At 32.8% G+C, this 19021-nt stretch overlaps 2 protein-coding genes across 11 annotated transcripts in view; one reads left to right on the top strand and one right to left on the bottom strand.

Annotated features, from left to right (window-relative positions):
* WDR20 (WD repeat domain 20) overlaps positions 1–14278 on the top strand; it is an 83991-nt gene extending 69713 nt beyond the window's left edge. For 2 of the 8 annotated variants that reach the window (XR_004232090.1, XR_004232087.1), the window contains exons 4-6: positions 3322–3426; positions 11249–11391; positions 12703–12786. Coding sequence is in view for 2 of the 8 variants with exons in the window: in XM_031953218.1 (XP_031809078.1) it covers positions 74–136 (63 nt within the window). In the remaining 6 variants the exon portion in view is untranslated. Of the gene's footprint in view, positions 1–73; positions 2459–3321; positions 3427–11248; positions 11392–12702 lie in introns of those variants that run through there. The other 6 variants (XR_004232091.1, XR_001121145.3, XR_004232088.1 and 3 more) reach the window with 5 other exon arrangements.
* MOK (MOK protein kinase) overlaps positions 1–19021 on the bottom strand; it is a 104525-nt gene that overhangs the window by 3127 nt on the left and 82377 nt on the right. The window contains exons 13-15 of one of the 3 annotated variants that reach the window (XR_004232093.1): positions 17455–17587; positions 17274–17385; positions 14694–14756 (exon numbers count right to left, since the gene is read on the bottom strand). The gene's annotated coding sequence lies outside the window, so the exon portion shown is untranslated. Of the gene's footprint in view, positions 1–9426; positions 9550–14693; positions 14757–17273; positions 17588–19021 lie in introns of those variants that run through there. The other 2 variants (XR_004232094.1, XR_004232092.1) reach the window with 2 other exon arrangements.

Genomic DNA, 19021 nt, shown 5'->3' with positions numbered 1-19021 from the left:
TAGTAGATGACATCATAGAGTCGTCCTCTGACGACGACTTTCCCTCTTGACTTGTTGCCCCTTTTTTTGACAGCCATCAAAACACTTCTCTAATCAGGAGGACAGAATGCAAGGTATTCTACTGGACCAGAACTAATGTGGCTCCACAAATTGCCCAGAAGACAGTGGGATGGGTGGATCTTTCTCCATTCTCAGTGTTTGCAAAACCACTAATATATCCTAAAACAGACAGGATGTTGCATAGCTCTCAGATCAGCCAATTTCAGACTTTTTGTGAATTTTTTGTTTAAACCTTGAGCTTCCATACTCAATAGTTTTCCAAAGACTTTTTGTGTCCTATTAAATGGGCTAGAACATCTCTTTTGATAGAAATTTGGAAATAAAAACAACAGTTGACAGAGGAAGAAAATGAAAAACATGTTTAGTTGGCTTTTTTCCCCTGATTATAAAGAGGCAATAAACCTAAATGAAATACCAAATTTAAGGCTGGAGAGTGGCTTGTTTCCAACCTGATAAGTGTTTTAACTTTATGAGAAATTTAAGAAAACCACAAATTGCTTATTAGAACTTTCAGCAGTCTCTGGCTAGTAGTAATAACTTTGAATTAATAAGGAGTCACTATTTCCATAGTCCAGTTTGACACTGATTTTTACCATGCACATAGCCAAGACTGATTCTTGTGGATTGGGATGTATTATGTGAAATTAAAGCATAAACCATTTTTGATTCTCATGTTGCACAGTGATGATTTAACATCTATCATGTTAACTCCAGTTTTTTGTTTTTTTTTTTTTGAAAGCTTTTTTTTTGAGTTTGTTTTGATTGCAATTTTACTCCAACTGTTGGGAAGGTGTTTTCATTTTTTTTCCCCCAGTGTTTTTGGTATATTTTATCTTATACAAAAGGAGAGAAATGTTATGTAAATTATGCCCCTTGAAACTTCTGGCTGGGCCCAAAAGGATGATGAAAAAAGATGGACAGAAGTAATCTTTAAAACAGGAGGAAACTATAGCAAAGATTTCCCATACTTTTCACTTTATAATAAAACTAAAATAGCTTTAATAGGGGGTGGGGAAAACCAGAACTTTTAAGATTTCATTTATCTGTGAGTATACTGACAGACACATGTACCCACAGTTCATATTTGGAAAATGTTTGAAATTCATTTTATATCTTCTAGCAGAAAATACCTTAGAGAGTAATTCACTCACTTGACTCTTTGCATATGTAATAGAACCTGAAATTTTGTCTTCAAATTTATATTTATTTATTTGAAGTTGTTTTCTTCTACTCACAACTTCCTGAAATCTCCTGACTAAAGAAAAGTTCTCTTGGTTTCCATGTTGGGACAAGCTTCAAGTTATCACTTAGAAAAATGCCAAAGGACTAATTAAGGCAGGTTGGCAACCTGTACAAATAAACTTTCAGAATTCTGTAAATGAAACTTAATAGTTGATTATCCAGGGGAGAATATAACCACCCTTTAACAAGGTTTTCAGATTCAAGAGGTATGTGCTACAATATGTTTTAGTATAATAATTTTTGCTCAGTATTTAAACAAACCATATTCAAATACCTCATGCCATAAGTATTAGTGAATGGGAAAAGCAGTTTGCTTTATATTTCTATTGTAAAAGGGCATTTCTCTCTGACAGGTGATATTTTCCATACTGGTATTTCAGATTTCTAGCAGTCATTTTTATTTCCCAACATAAGATTTTCTGTATCAGCCTCAAGGCATAGTACAATTAAAATGAATCATTGTCATATGATCTGGATGACAAAAGCAAAAGTTGACATTTCTGCAGTCTTGTGTACATAATTGGGAGAGGGGAAAAGAAAGCCAATGCCTTCCTTAAACCTTTCATATCATCCTGAGTCAGGACTAATAATGATTATTTGTGACAGCAAAATGCTTACTGCTTCAATTAACAAAGTCAAAATTACAGCATGATCTTGTGGTATAATAAAGGATGGTTGAGGGCTAATGACCTCGCTAGCTCTCAGCAATTATAGAATTTCTCCCTATATTCAACTATGACCTTTGGAATGTGGTTATCTAGTTCAAAAATATATGCCCCTGCCATATAAGAGAAAGCTATTGATATATTTCATTCATTAATGCATATGTTATATGAAATCCAGATCATCACTAAATTGCTGTCTTACAACCTTAATGTGAATCTAATATACAAGAATTTTCTTGCTATTTTTAATTTCTGTATTCTTGGGTTTGTTTAGAGGACTGCTAATGGTGATACTGTACAAAATCTGTATTATTGACCTTTAATGAAAATCATTAGTAAAATCAGATGTATTTCCTTTTTTTACATTTTCATCTAATTTCTTGAAAACTTGAATAAATTTCATAACAAACCTTTCTAACAAAATATTGGAAATTAAATTCTTAATTGTTGCAATAATTAATGAAGCTTTAATATCAGTATTGTTGGGATTTTTTACTTTAAAAAAAATTGTTCACATAGCTTTGTTTTTTAGCTGTTACAGTGGTCTTTAGAGGACTTTATTACAGCTAAAGAACCTTACAGATACTTGATAATTGCAAAATACTTTGGAGTTGTCCACTATATTATGACATTATAAATAAAATGTATAAATAAATTATAAATGTAGAAAATTTTCAAGTCATTTTCCTACCTGAGCTTGAAAATCTGAGTAAATCTCCCCACCCCAATTTTTTTTCATTTTAGATAAAATCAAAATTAAGACAAATTTATCAGTTGAATAGAAAAAAAAAAAAAGCTGTAAGTATTGTTAATACCACCTAGTTTATGATTCAGAATTTTTAATAGATTTGCTTAAAATTTGCCCAAATTATATCACAAATACATCAAAATAATTTTCTGTGCCTTTTATCAGTGCAAAATCAAATACAGAGAAAGCTCTGTTGATTTTTTTAAAAATTTCCAGTTTTGTTATATAAAGTTACTGAATTAATCTTGCTTTCTAAGTTCAGTGATAACAGATTTTGTTGAAAACTGATTTCACAAATCCAGACATGGATAGTTGGATTCTCTTCAGCAAATCAAAAGCTGAAATTGAGACAATTTTATGGTTTTTTAAAACTCTACAGGAGCTCTTTTCCTATGAGGATTTCCTTCTATTTTCCTTTTCATAGCCTTTTCAAAATATACACTGTATTAGAAGTAGTTGCCTCCTTGAAAATCTAGAAAACATTTCCATTTTAGAAACTGATTTACAGGTAAATGAGAAAATGCCCATTTTCATGGACTTACTAAGCTATATAGACAATTATTTCTGTTATCTTGCTATGAAATGTTATCCACTCACTCTCAACAGACATAATTGAACTGGGCAGCACCCTGGGACCTCCATCCCTGAATGCTTCAATGCAGGAATTCCAAGCCTACACTCACACAAGTCACCATCAGAGGTACCACTGAGGTAAGGGAAGGCTAGCATGGAGAGAATAATAACCTTTCATGAAAATGAAATGCCCACTTTACATTCATTATTCAATTTCATAAAATTTCTAATGATACTGGGCCCAAACTTGGCAGTTGTTATATAATTCTCTTCTATTTGTCTCAAGTCCCAAGTTTCTTTGGAAAAGTGGCAAAACCCAAATTTGTCCCATCTTGAGAGGTGAAATGTTTGTTCTTGTGGTTTAAAACTGTAGCATTTACCAGAAACTATATGTTTGAAAAGCACACATCTTCTGTAGTGAATTCAGCCAACCAAAACCAAGTGGCCCAGTTTCTATTGTGTCCTGTATCATACCAGAAAAGTATTCTCAGGTACACTGCTTCTAAGCCTAGGCCTTAATCAATCTATAATTACTGTACATAAGTACAGAACTGTAAGTATGGTTCCCTGATCAATTCAAGCTCAGATATTCAAGTTCCCACATCTTATTTTCTTTCTACCATTTCAGTCACTGACAACCAACCATGTTTTTAGCTGGCATATTGAGTCTAGAAAAGCTGGCTTGTTGCCTTTAAAGTGGTTTTGAACATCTATCCTCCCTCCCAGTTCCCCCAATAGCATTTAAAGTAGTTTAAGGATCTCTAATTTCATTGGTTTAGATCTTTCCACCAGCAAGTCCCAGATAGTAACTATCTTTTTATTGGATCTTTAAAAACTGGTATGGCCAAAAGAATCACCACCTTGTAAGCCAACCTTATGAGGACAATCCCGACTCAGCTGTTCCTCAGTAAATGTAGTTCACTACTAGACAATACAATTCAAAGCTTTCCTAATTTAGGACCCGAATTCCACTGCTGTAATCTTTGAAAGCATAGCATCATTCTAATAGGACTGTGATAACCTGAAGAAAACTGCTTTGGAAATCTCTTAAGATAATACTATCTTGAAATTGTTTGAAAAGATTTTATGAAATGAGAGGTGACAGTTCACATCTAAACCAGCAGGTGAATTTTTAACCATAGTAGTTTACAGCTATTAAGGAAGGTATGGAAGTGAAAAGATCATTAAAGTTTATAAAAATTTTTGCAAAAAGAGTTGGCAACTTTTTCGGGATAAGCTTTGGGTAGTATTAAGTTGAAATTTCAAAACTATTCTTTAAATAGTTTTCCAGCGTTACTAACTAGCTTATCTTTGCTAAAAAGAAAAGTTTGAATCTGAGCAAGCATTTAATTACCTCAGTGTTTCATTTGAGTACACAAAAATTTCTGACAATATACTGAATTTGAATAGCCCTATTAGACACAATAGGATTAGTTAGGTTAGGTGTGTGAAAGGCAAAGTGGGAAAATGGGAATAGCACTGATCCTAGAATCAGAAGATCTGGATTTGAGTCCCAACTCTGCCATTTGGTGACTTTATAAATATCACTTCATTTATGTAGATAATATCCCACCAATTTTACTAGGCTAATGTGAAAAAAAGGCACTTTTTAAAAAGTTAAAAGGCCAAAAGTATTATGTGTTGCCTTGGTTAGCATTAAAGAACTCAGTGATCAGTCAGTAAACTTCTATGTCATCCCTTTGCCAAGTGTTTCCTATCTATAAACTTTTTGGAATGGTGAGCTATACATAATTTAGTAGAGCTTCTAAAATTTTTCATTTGTTGTTTTGGAGAATTCAGTCTTCTATGTTGAGTTTAGTTTATTAGATAACATGAAGAACACAAAAGATAGCAGAATATGGCCCTTAGCTTCAGTAACTTAAAATCTAGAAGGCAGGAGTTCACAAATTAAAGCACATTCACTATTATCAGGTAAAAGTAGTAAGGATCATAAAAGAGATAAAAAATGCTATTATCAGTAATAAAAATAGGATAACTTGGGGAAAGATAGCCCTAACCTAAGTAATTTGGATTTTATTCACTAGCTATGGGCGAACATTGAGTTTTACTCAATTTTTTTATACTCAGATACTAATCACCTTTCCATATCAGCCCAGTCTGAAAGATTTACCTTGAATACTTTATCCCCAGTCACACTATTCTATGTATCATACATATGTATGTTGTGTGTGTATGTATATTTTATAGCTAATATATAGGTACTTTAATAGAAACCTTTCTCCATTACAGTATAAGCTTAAGAACAAGGACTTGTTTTTCATTTTTATGTCATCTCATTATGTCTACAAAAGATGACTTTGCATGTAATAGTTTCATTACAAACATACTGAATTGAGAAGAGTGTGATCAAGTATTTTAATTCAGATGATGTTTGTTCTATCTAGGATTTCTTGTTTTATGACTTGTCAAATTTTATAAAAGCATGTTTTTGCCTTGGTGGCTAAGCAAATTAGCTTTTTAACAATTCTTACAATTTTAAAAAATATAAAGTAACTGTAAAAGGATTATCTTTTTGTACTTAAATGCAAGATTTTGATTTTCTAAATGGTATGTTTTATCAAATTTTATATCATTTGTTCCAATCTAAATGTGAACAAATAGAGCATTTACCCAAATTGAGAAACATGGATTCTGGTTCAGTTCACTTCCCCTCTTTGGATCCCAGTTTTCCCATCCATAAAGTGAGGTTGTAGGGCTGGGTAATACCTAAGGGTCTTAAATTTAAATGTTCAGGATGCTGAGAGTCTTAGAGCACTAAGGTATCCCGCATTTCTAAACACAAGCACCCATCTGCCAATGTAGTTCAAATTCAGTTAACCAGAACTTAGTCTACTTTTAGATAACAGAATGAGCATATATTTGTTATAGATCAAATTTCAGAATAAGACTCACAGCCTGTATAAATTCACCCTAATTTCTTATGCTTTCTATAACTATATAATGTACATTGAGTAAGTACTTACAAGTAGAATAGTTGTCCTCAAAGGACATGCCACAAGTTCTGCTTAATTGCTTTTAGGCAATTTAAGCAATTTTAAGCAGTTTAATTGTTCCTTCCATAATCCCCAGTCCCCAACCTTAGCCCCGCCTAGCTGCTTTTTACAGCTTGTGAAAGGAGGTACACCAAGCCACTGCCTACATTTTGAGTCCTGGGAAGTTCAAGAGGAGGTTTGAGGGGGGGGGTGAGAAAGGAGAAAAGCAGAAGAATCCCAAGATCCAGAGAGGGATTCCCACTGACTAGCACCTTTTTTTGCCAATTTAAAATCTTGTGCCACAGTAGTTTAGAATGATGGCCTTGAAATCCTGCATGATTCTTAATATACAAGAAATATTAATAGCACCAGAGTTCCACAGGAATAAATAATAGTGGAATGATCATTGAGCTATGAGTTAGATGAATTTTTCTACTATTGTTATTAATACATTTTAGGAGGACACTATATGGATGAGTGTCCTAATTTATTTGGGCCTCATTTCTAATCCCAAACTGAGGACGCAGGGCTGTGGTCTTAGTATTATTTTTCACTAAATCAAGTATGACTTTTCAAAGATTTTCAACAAGGAAATTTTCTGCTTAACCTTCAACAAAGAGAACATTTCATAGCATTTTGATTTGAGATTTTACTGTATGAATTTAACATCTTAATTATGTAAATTCAGTAAAATTAATAGATCACTTTAGTATTTTTAAAGATTGAGATTTTATTTTTTTTAATAGCTTTAAGATAGTTTTCAACATTTATTCCTGCAAAACCTTGTATTCCAAACTTTTCTCCCTCCCTTCCTCTCAACCCTTCTCCTAGACGGTAAGCAATCCAATTAAATCCAGTTAAATGTGTGCAATTCTAAACATTTCCACATTTATCACAACATTTATTTTTAAATGAAATTTTTTGAATGATTCAAAAACTCCCTCAAGATACATTTAAAAATCATTATTAAAGCTGTACTCATTACTTTAATAGACGTTTACAGGGGTGGGGTGGGGGTGGGGAGATTACTGAATAGAAAGGGCCTCAATCATAGAATGTTAGAACTGGGAGAAACATAAAAGCATCAAACCTGACTTACAGGTGCACCTGTAAGTCAGTACAAGGACAAATTGTCAGCTAAAAAATGAAGCAAAATACATAAAGGCAAGTTGCCCTCTGATCCTTCCCTAATTCTATCTTAAATAATTTTCAAGTACCAAATTCTCATGTAGTGTGCCTCAAAGTCAAGCCTATATTGTGCATAGTTAAAACTGATCTCAAGGACCTTGCCCCATCAAACTTACAAATACATAAGCATATATAATATATACATACATATACTTGTGTATGTTACTGGATTACTTGACAAGGGTTAAGGAGGCAGGGTCATTCCCTGGATCATTACCAGGATCTAGGTCCAAAGCAAAGTATTCTTTGTGTGTTTCACATGTAATACATATGGAAAATGGTTTCTAAATAAATATATATTTTTTATTTTAATTTTAATGTTCTGTACTTTGATTAAATTTTTTTCTGCTTAACTATTTTTACCAATTCAATTTTCTTAAGATTTAACTAATTTGCTACAGCTCATTATTAATCTACAAGCCTTTATTAAGAGTCATCTGTATTCCAGGCACTGCCCTAAGTGCTGAGATAAAAATACAAAAGAGAGTTCCTGGACCATAAGAACTTGAATTCTGAAGTTTAAAAAGGAGGAAGTGACTTGCTCATGATCACAAAGCTTCTAAGCTTCTGGACTTCTAACTCTGAGGACTCAATGCTTCTCTCCATATGCATGCTGTAGATCAATGACATTCATTCTTATCCATAACCCGCTTTATTTACAGTCTTCTCTTCATTCCCTAGGTTCTAAGCCTATATTTCATTACCTTTCAGGAATATGATGTAACTGATGTTTGCCATGAAAATTACTTTAAGCGTGCTCACCCTAAGTTGAAATATATGCTTGAGACAAATGATAGGTTGATATATTTTATCACTTTTTCCTACCTGTCTTTAGGGGGAAATATAATCTTGATAATCCATCTTCAGCTTTATCATTTTCACCTTGAAATCATGTTAGGGATTCAGTTTCAACATCATGTCTTCATTTTTTTTGGTTTGTTTGTTTTCAGCTGACACTTTAAAATCCATTTATGTTACTATAATTTTGTCATTTTGAATTTCTACTGTTTTATTCATTAGGATTAGTTATCACAAATAGTACTAGTGATTTTATTACAACTTCTCTATGTACTTTTCAATTTAGAATGTATGCATAGACACACTTATAACTTACATAAATTTATGCTGTATCACATAAAGAAAAGTGACTAAACTCTTTATAGAATCTTTTGAGAGAACCTCAAAAGTCAACCTGAACCAATAACTTGAGCTTATATTTTGAAAACTTCCAGTAAACGGATACTCTGAATATCACAGGTTTTGCCATTTCATGCATACAAAAAAAAATTAAAGCAACAATTATGTGAGAATTTGTTTTCAAGTCAAGTCTGTCTCATGTCTTACCTTTCTGAACCCATTTCTGCATTCATTAAATAAAAAAAAACTATAATTTGTACCATCTACCTCATAATTATAAGGATTACAATGAAATTATGGTTGTATAGTGCTTTGTAACCATAAAACATGAAAATAGCAGTTATTGGTCTTAAGCCTATGTTAACTTGAAATATGGCATGATATGAATGGTTGGCATAGGAGCCAATTAAATTGGTACACTACCAGACAGAGTAAGAGCCAGGAAGAACTTGATTCAAATTCCCATCTCAGACCAAAGCTTTGTGACTCTGAATAAGTCACTTAACATCTCTTAATGTCTCAGTAATCTCATCTGAAAGAATTGAAATCAGTGCCCTCTAAAGCCCTTCCCCACTCTGAATCTATAAATTTGTGACCAGGGTTTAAGCCTTGCCTCTGAAATAGTACAACTCTTGAAATACTAATTTATAGACAAGTTGCTGTTCTGGATCTGTGTTCATCAAAGTTTCTTCAATCAAAGTTCCACGTATAAAATCCTAGCTCTGAACCAAAAAAACTAAATAATAAAAATATTTTATTAAATTCTTCATGCTAAACTAGGATAAGTACAGTATTTCTATTCTTATTTTTATTCTCAATGTTTCAAATATTCAGGATCTTATTTGAAGTTTAGGGGAAAACCTAACATCTAAAATTTTAAACCAATGGTATTTTGTTTCTCTTTGCCTGCTCTGCGGTAGAATCCTTTTGGAATCTTTTCTACCTGTAAGGAAAAAAATTACCAATTGATAACCTATATCTATAAATTACAAATTAATTAAATCTTTATGTCTACACATATTAAGCTCACTCCCTGGCCTTTTATATTAAAAGTAACCGCAATTTAAGATTACATTAAATGCAATTGAAAAATATATAGATACATCCTAAAAACAAAACACATTGTCATTGTTTTAACAGATTAATTAACAAATTGGTTGGTTAACCTCTGGACCCCAGTAAAGTCAGATTGAATCTCTAAAGTCCTTTCCAGAGTTAACCTTAGCTCTGCCCAAGATGGGAAATAAAATGCTGGAGTCAAGGAGACTGAGATCAAATCCTGGGTTAGACCCTTGTAGTTATGTCAACCTTGGCTTTTATTATCTTAATCTATAAAATGAATAACACAGACCTCACCAAATTGTTGTGAAGATCAAATGACTGATTATATGTAAAGTATTCTGCAAAGCTATATTGATTAGTGCTCATCACCACCACCACTACCTCTGGAATACCTTTTGTAGTAACTCTTTGTAGTACTTTCCTCAAAACAACTCTGTGAAGTCAGATATGAAACCATATGATCTTTATGTTATAGTGATGGGCTGAGAAAGATTACATGACATGATCATAAGGTACACAAATAATGGAGGTAGAATTTAAACTCAGGTCTCATTCTTAAATTTCAGGGAGGGAATAATGAAGCTTATGCAGCCACTGACTAAGCCCTTGGGTACCCATTTGTTCCTCAGTGAAACAGTAATTTTTCTCTCAGAGCAGTAAGGATAAGTGACAAAGTATGCAAAGTATTCTAGTTTCTTAGGAGGAAGGTACTTTGTGCATTGAAGATAGACACAAAACACACTTCCAAGCAGGGAAGAAGCTGGGTGTGGCAATACTTCTGTCCTACAATGATAGGGCCCTAATGGAGAATGTTAACATGATGGTATTTTTTTAATGTGGTGGGCAGGGAGGTGGAACCTTTCTTCCTGAAGAAACAGACTTCATTTGCTTGGAGGAGAGATAGAGGATGAAAATCAAGTACAAGTACAACTTAAACACAGTTTGAGGAGGGAGGGTGAGAGCAGAAAGTCTATATATCACAGTGGCTCATTTTTCCATCAGAAGAGTCAATTATGTTTTGACAGTTTGCTCATTTTTATTTCAGGAATGAGACTTAATTTTTTATACAACTTACATGTTATTTGTTACTTATTCCACAGACATTATCTTCTAGGATTTCTTAATCAGATATTTCTTTTGGAGCTTGTCTGAGGCTATTTTATTTGTGCAAAACATGCAATTCTCTGATTCGATTGCATTGAATACTTAAAATGATTTTTCCACAGGCTTCTAAAGATCATTTCCAATTCTGAGGTTCATATGGGAGATTATGTGTATATATGTGTGTGTGTATATATATATGTATATATATATAATGCATATATAAACAGGAAATTCAGAAAATTTAGTTTTCTGCATCACTTCTAGAAGCCAATCAATATTCTCTAGGCTTGTTGGGGAACTAGAAAATGCAATTTTCTTTATCCACCTATCCTGATAGATTTCATCACATCTGACTTGGTGGATCTGAGTTAGCAGTAAAAAGTTTAGTTGGGCTAGGTTTTGAGACTCATTACCACCAATCCAGAAATGTGTTCTTTTGGTTTAGAAGTCAGAACAGGGTTCTTTCCTTTTCTCAGTAGTGGTTCCTGGGTTCTTGGATCTGAGAGGAAAAGAGCTCCTATAGATTCTGAAGAGGTGTCAAATTCTACATTCCAATTGGTATTTGCTTCCTGGTCTTGTCTAGATTAAAGGATCTAAGTTACAGGAACCTAACTTTAAGGTAAGAAATAATCTGTACATAAAATTACTTAACTGGTAGCATAACTATAGTCCCACTGGTTACCTAGAACAAAGTGCATGTAACTTTGTCAATAAATGTTGAACAGGTTTAGATAGCCATTTTGCTTGCTACAAATCCCAAATGTGAGAAATAAGTATTATACTGGCACACTTTTTTAGTATTAGCTTGTAAACAATTCTTGAACTTTTCAGGCTGGCTTTAAAAATAATTGAGTTTATGTGCCTACAATGGAAAATTCAGAATTTGGTATTATGCTCTTGTAAAAGTAAAGCATTCTGTTCAGTGAATGTAGAATTAAGATCTAACTGTACATATCCCTAAATATCGTAGTAGCCATTTACTTTGGAAAAAATTAAACATGCTTAAGTTTATGTAAGATGGTATCCACTTGAAGTTAAAGAAACCCAATATATATTGAGTCTCATTTTCTTTCTGCCATAAAGTAACATGATTTATGTTGAACCTTTTAGAGCAACACACTGCTGCTGGGATGTAGAAGTTTCAGACACCCTGTTAGTATTGTTCCAAAAATCCCACCCTTTATTCTAAACTTTAATGCTCTTGATGTTTTAGTGGTTGGCAGTGGCTTTTGAACTCAGTGTCCAATGTTTGTATTCACTAAAGCCTCATTTATTCTACCAAGGAACAACCACTGATTGTTGTTCTGTAATTCAACAAATCTTTTTCTCTGTCTCCTCCCCACTCCATCTCCTCAATCCCCAAATCCACGTAATTATTTGCTACATATTGAAATAGTTAAATGGTATTCTCCCTTTTATGAGAGTTTAAAAGTTGTCTGAAATTGCCTCTATTTCACATTACCCCATTTAGTTGTGCAAGTCATTTATGAACTATAACTCTCAAATATGTCTCACTTCACTCACTGGATAGTGTACTACTAGTGAAGAGGAAATAAATGGCTTATTTTGGAGGACAAAAGTATAACAAATAGTCCTATTAGTAGGACATATATTTCTTTCACTGGTCTTATTCTAACTTCCTCCAAAAAGATGAGCAATTTCTTTCCTTTTCCCCAGGGGAAATACATCTAAAGTATTAGATATGCATGGATTTGGGGGCTCAATGAATTTTGCTTTATGTTACTTAGTAATTACGAATTAAATGTCTGTAGGAGTGTAATTTGATGAAAAATATTGAATTACATGATAAAACAGTGGTTACCAAATAAAACTGATCTATCGATTAAAATGATGGAAATAACTATTAATGTAAATGTGTTCTTAGATGTCGGCTCTTTTGCTGGATTAATGTAAATTGCTTTGTTTGCAGGGTTTATTGTCATCCCAAAACCAGGCCAATTCTCCAAGTGGAACTGTAGTATAGTCATCCCACTACACTGCGAACAAAACCCACTCCAGGACAAGGAGTAATGACAAGGGCACCAAGAGCTGCTCTCCTCATCTACAGAGCATCGACATTTCTAACATGGCCGAATGTAAACCTGGAATCTGGGAATCATAGTGTGGTACAGAAGATTAATATCAATAGGTCCTTTTTTCCAGTATTGTTTCCTTACCTGCTTACCCAAAGAATTTTCTATTTTAAAGTAATTCTTTTGGTGTTGCAGTTAAAATGAGAAACTAGGTTTTCTTTTTAAAGTTCAATGTAATTAAAACATATGTATGTATGCATATATGTAACATACACACATTATGTATGTACACACATATATATATGAAAAATATACATATATGTATACATACATAGCATAAAATAAACTGTTTCTTGGGCAAAAATACCCTCAAGTTCAGTTATTATAAAATAGTACTTAACCATTGTTTGTTTTTTGCACTGATTTTTTTTTATACTTGAGGTGGTAAGACAACCTAGTAATCCACTCAGAGAGTCATTTTTCTGACTTCAATGTATAATTCAGGAAGATGGATGCTGCAATCATAGATTTGTTTTAAAATTGCACTTAAGATAGTTTAATGCTAGTAGAGTACTTTAAATATGGGTAAATGGACTTCCCAGCAATTGTAAGTTGTGGAGATAAATCCTTTGTATCTATCAAACTTTTATTTTAATAACAATATTTCTAATTGCAATCAGCTCTGTATTATATGTATAAATGTAATTCAGTGATTGGGGGAAATGGTTTTCATCTAATAATTTTCATCATCATTTAAGAGTATTTCTAACTCAGAAAAACATTAATATTAAACTATTTTAAATATGAAACTTGTTTATTTTCTGTTAAATTGGCTCAATTTTGATGTTATCAATCAGTCTTTATTTGAATTAAATATTTGATTAGTAATCATTTTTATTCCCTGAACATCCTGTCCTCTCCAGGCCTTTAAATTTCAATTTCCCTACAGTTATTCATGAGAATTACCAATTCTATACTGAGTTTATTCTCTAGAATTTCCTTCTGTTCTCTTCTACAAGGATGACTTTTTTAAAGGCCTTTGTGTGTTATGACATGGAATCTTCACAAAGGTGGTGGTTTTTAAGGTTACCATTCAATTCCTTTGTCTAACTACACTAATCTTTTTGTGCAAAGATCTATAATCATAGTTAACTATACATGTCTTATGAGGTAAAAAATAAAAATTAGATTACCATCTATAAGGTCAATTTGCATTTGGAAATCTTAGAGAAATCTAAGATGAAGGATCTAAGCATAAAGGTGCTTTTTCATACTGATCAGTCAAAATGTAATATAATCCAAGCTGTCTGTTTCTCAGGTCTAATTTTTTTCTTTTAAATCAATTAAGTTGCATACAAGTGACCCTTTATCTCAGGTTCTCTCCAATATATTTGTATAATATCCTCCAACAAAACTGTCATTCTAGCAATTGCCAAGTAGAAAAATATTTCTTATTAAAAAAGTCATATACAATTTTTGCCTTTTTGGGTGTTTATTTGATGAAACTATAAACCATTTAAAAAAACATATGAAATAAGTATTTCATGTGATGTTACTTATGATCATTTATCACCCTAAATGAAAGTTTAAAGTTCCTAGAAAAGATAAGGATTTAATTAACTTAAAAGTACAGGATTTGTGCTATACTGTTTTCCTTAAAATATGAAACCAGGTCCATGTAGTTGTTTCATTGACTTATTGTCACACTAGATCTTAATTAAGGGTTTGGGATGATGGCTTCTAAGCCTATCTTTATCAACTAAATACCCTGGTGCTCCTGATGAATCAAAAAGGAAAAAAAAAATTTGACTAAATCACCCTTTCTCCTCAAGGAGTAATATACAGACTAAATAGTAGCTGAGGAAACTCACCCTACTGCTCACCTCACCTTGTGGATAACTTGGATTTCCATTTCCAATGGGTAAACTGGTCACTTTTAGTCCTAGGATGTCTGCAAAAAAGTAGACTATAGTTATCTTACTGAAGATCAAGTCTGAAAATCAAGAGATTGGATCTAGATTCTAGATATTCAAAACTTGAGCATCATCATTTACTGTGCAAACAGAAAGACGGCTACATATTTTAATGTATGTGGCACTTTCAGTCAAAAGTACTTGCAGGTTTTGTTTTACAGATGAAAAAATCAGAGTTGCATCTCCGTTATTACAATATTTACTATATGTTATGGTCAAGAGCTACTATGAAAGATATAAGAATATTTCTTAGTTATTTGGCATTTCCTAGCTTATATCACAACAAATAGTCCTTGATATCCTTTGACACAAGCACAGCCATTGTAAGAAGCATAAAGTCACCAACAAATTAAAACAAAATCTTAAAAAAAAAAATTCTGGCTCTTCCTCAGAAATTTAACTTGAGTTTTTCCCACTAAGTACTGAGATGATTCTAAACCCTCCTAACTATTTCCCATCCATTTGTAGGAAACTACAGGTGTAAAATTAAATTACATCCAGGACAATAATCAAGCATATTAAATACTAAAGAAACATTTGGCTAACTGGCGTTGTGAACATTTAATTACTTAAATTATACTCCTCTCTACTTGAGAGATAATGATTAGCTAAAGTTTGTGATCCGTAGCAGAAATGGGCACCACTAATTCACACGTAAGGATTCCTACAAGTTGCACACTTAACTTTTAAGGTAATACTAGTTATGTTTTATTGTATTCTTATGTATTTTGTTAAATATTTCCTAAATACATTTTAATCTGTTCAAACTGCACTTGGAAGTGTTATGGCCAGCTGGCCATATGTTTTGACCCCTCTAGCATACAGCACCAAGACAACTGTTATATTCTATGAGATGAATGATGTTAACTTGGGATATTACTTCCCTGTGACTTTATTCAAACTAAGTATTACTATGTTAGCTTCCTTTGGAAACAATTATTCTTCGGCTCAAGCCTCTATTTTTCTAGTTCTCTTTCATAAAACTGATACCTAATCTAAGCTACAATAGACACTGGTAAAAACTTTAAAAGCAGCCTTCTAGAGATGTAAAGTTGTAAAGGTTCTATATGTCTCAATACTTTATTGAGCATCATGAAGCTCAGCCTATTCCATTGTTAGTTTTGACTGCTAGAAAGTAGTGAACTAAAATTTATATCTTCTTAACTTCCACTCATATCCTTGTAATTCCACTTTACCAGAGGATAGACTAATTCTGTCCCCTGGTGCAAAACAAATTGAGTCTAACCCTACCCCTCTTATATAAAATCATTTAAATTGTAAATTATCATCCTGGTATCTTAAAAGGGGAAAGAAACAAAACATTTGTTTAAATGTCTGACATGCTAAGCATTTTACAATTCTCATTTGATTCTGAGAAAGATTAAGTGATGTGCCCAGTTTCATAACAGTAAACATCTGAAGCTGTATTGAAGTCATGACTTCTTGACTCTAGGCCCAGCACTCTACTTAACTTCTGCATATATAACAATAGGACACATGACAACAATATTAAATCTGACCCAAATAAATTTGTCAGTTTAGACATAGAGGTAAAAAAGAATTACTCCTGGTCATTAACATAAATATTCTTATAAATGTATTGTTCACATCTAGATTTCACGCTACGGGAATTAGAATGGGGGAACACTAACACTGAGGAAAATTATACCTATTTTTTAAGGGTTGGTAGAATCTTAGCATAATTTTTCTAAAATTTAAGACTGTTCTTTTGATCCTAGATCAGTCACTCAGGGATTCAAGTTTGAGTTATTTTGCTTTAGAATAAAAGACAAGCTTTTGGTTGCTTTGAGAATTTTTATAAATGATTAATAATCTACTATTTTGTTTTTTCCAAGAGACAAACTTTTCATTGTTTCTTATGTACAACCTCTCCTTTTGGAACTTGGCAAAGACCCATTGATCTCACTATAGAATCTCATTTCTAAAAATAGGTTAGGTAAATATAACTACTTAGGATAGGGGAAGTGAAACTGAGTACAAAGGCAGTATATAACACTGGGTTCTATTCCTAGATAGTTATTCATTCACCCACTGCAATCTTTTTACTTCCATTTTTTTTCCACCTCTCAAGTGAGGGGGTAAAATAAAATGATTCCTTCCAGATAACAAATATTTTGTGAATTGAGGGGTCTTTTTATTCCATAATTGAATACAGAAGCAACAGATTTATTTCTCTCATATCCCTAGACCTCATTTTCTTCCTGTCTGAGGGAGTTAATGCTAGATTTTGCTTTCATTTGTAAATCCTGTAATTTTAAATCCATGGAAGGATTTCATTAGGTTACTTTAAAGGTACCAATAAAGTTCAATGAACAGAAGAATGGGAAAACCTGTTTTGGTCTGAATTTTGCTAACCAATGATCCTGTTGGTAGTTTCTATTTGTTACTGCAAATTAGATTAGAGAAGGAACATATTGCTAGCAAGTGTGTAGGTCAGTTGTCAAGCCAAAATGAGGAAGAAAACATCCACTTACCAAATGCATGCCAGAGGAGAACCGAGTAAGTGCTGGTGTTTTCCTAGTTTCAAGCCATCACCTTCTCATTTGAAGCATCATTTTGTCATACAAGAGAGCCCTTAGTTGGCATCTGGAATATGAGTAAGGTATCATAATGAACCATTTAAAGATATTCTTTGACAAAACAATTACTGTTTACCTTCTACAGCTTTAAGAGTTTGCCTCTTGCAGGGAGTTGTTCTTCTACCTCCATCATTTTTTCTTACTTATCTTTTGAAGATGAAGAAAGAGTAAACCAGTTTTGCCCACGCCTGTTTCTTGGACACCAGCATCTGCAAATTGACAACATTTTGATATGATTTCTACAGACAATGCTACAGATCTCTATGAAGGTTTTGCACACCATTGCTTATATCAAGGGTTCTTAACCTTTTTGTGTATGTGGGACTCCATTTTGCAGGTTGATCTTCACAAAATAATATTTTTAAATAAGTGAAGAAAATGTTAACTTCAGTTAGAAATTAGTGAAAATTTTAAAAAGCATTTTTCCCAACCAGCTTCATGACCCCAGATTAAGGACCCCTTATATCATTTTATAAAGAATGAGAATTAATCAAGTGTTTATTAATCACCTCCCACATGTCAGATTTCATGTTAGGTTCTGGTTTGGTAAATGTAATACTTGAATAGTTCAAATGATATTCCTAGACTGACCAATCTTGGGACAAATTAGCATAAATTAAGTTCTAAAGAATTCAGTTGTCTTTAAATTCAAAGCAATATGGATTTGAAGAGGATCTGAGTTCAAATTCTAGCTTTAACATTTAGTAACCATGCTCACTAAAGTCACTTACCCTTTATGGGCCCCAATTTATCTCAAAGCCTAGCACTTCATCCACTATATCATCTATAAAATGAGAGGGTGGGACTAGGTGACTTCTGAAGTCCCTTCAAGCATATCTAAGACCCTGTGGGTAATGTTCCTCTCTACTGCTGCTAGTCAGGATCCATAATTAACTCTTCAAACCTACCCATGCATAGCAATCTAAGATTTACACTTTTTATTTAAAATGACTAGTTATGATTAGGTTGAAAAATGGACACTATGGTTGAACAAAAATAAAAAGATCAAGTATTTGAGTCCTTTAACGTAGATTAGCTATGTGATTCTTTATTCTTTATACTTCAATTTTCCAATCTAAAATAAAATTACTAATAGATTACAATAGATTACAAGATCGTGAAGAAAATATTTTACAAACCTACAGAGCATGTAGATGTTACAGTGGATAGTAACTGAGAAAACCTAAGTTAAAAATCTGGTTCTGGACAAGTCACTTAACTTCTGATTGCCTCAGTTTCCTTAACTGTAAAATAAGGATTATAAAAGCACCTGCTTTCCAGGATAATCATGAGAATGAAGTGAGATATTATTTACAAAGCATTTTTGTAAACCTTAAAGCATTAGCAAGCTATTAATAATAATAGTATTTGTGGAAAAAAAAACTGAGATTTTTTCCCCTTTATTACATGTGGGTTGGAATATTGAAGGCCTGATAAAAAGAGGGTCCTCTCTCTTCCTCCCTTTCCCCTGTCTTATTTTTGCACAAAAAAAAAAAAAAAAAAAAAAAAAAAAAAAAAAAACAAAACACTTTACTATAATTCATTTCTTGCTCTGGTTCCATGCACTAGAAAATGGGATCTTGAACCCAAATATGTACAAGCTTTAAACCACCCTAAGTTGTTTAATGAAACTAAGGTGGTGA

This window comes from Sarcophilus harrisii, chromosome 2 (assembly GCF_902635505.1).
Source record: "Sarcophilus harrisii chromosome 2, mSarHar1.11, whole genome shotgun sequence".
NCBI classification, from domain to species: Eukaryota; Metazoa; Chordata; class Mammalia; order Dasyuromorphia; family Dasyuridae; genus Sarcophilus; species Sarcophilus harrisii.
This window is presented reverse-complemented; position numbering and strand designations above follow the sequence as displayed.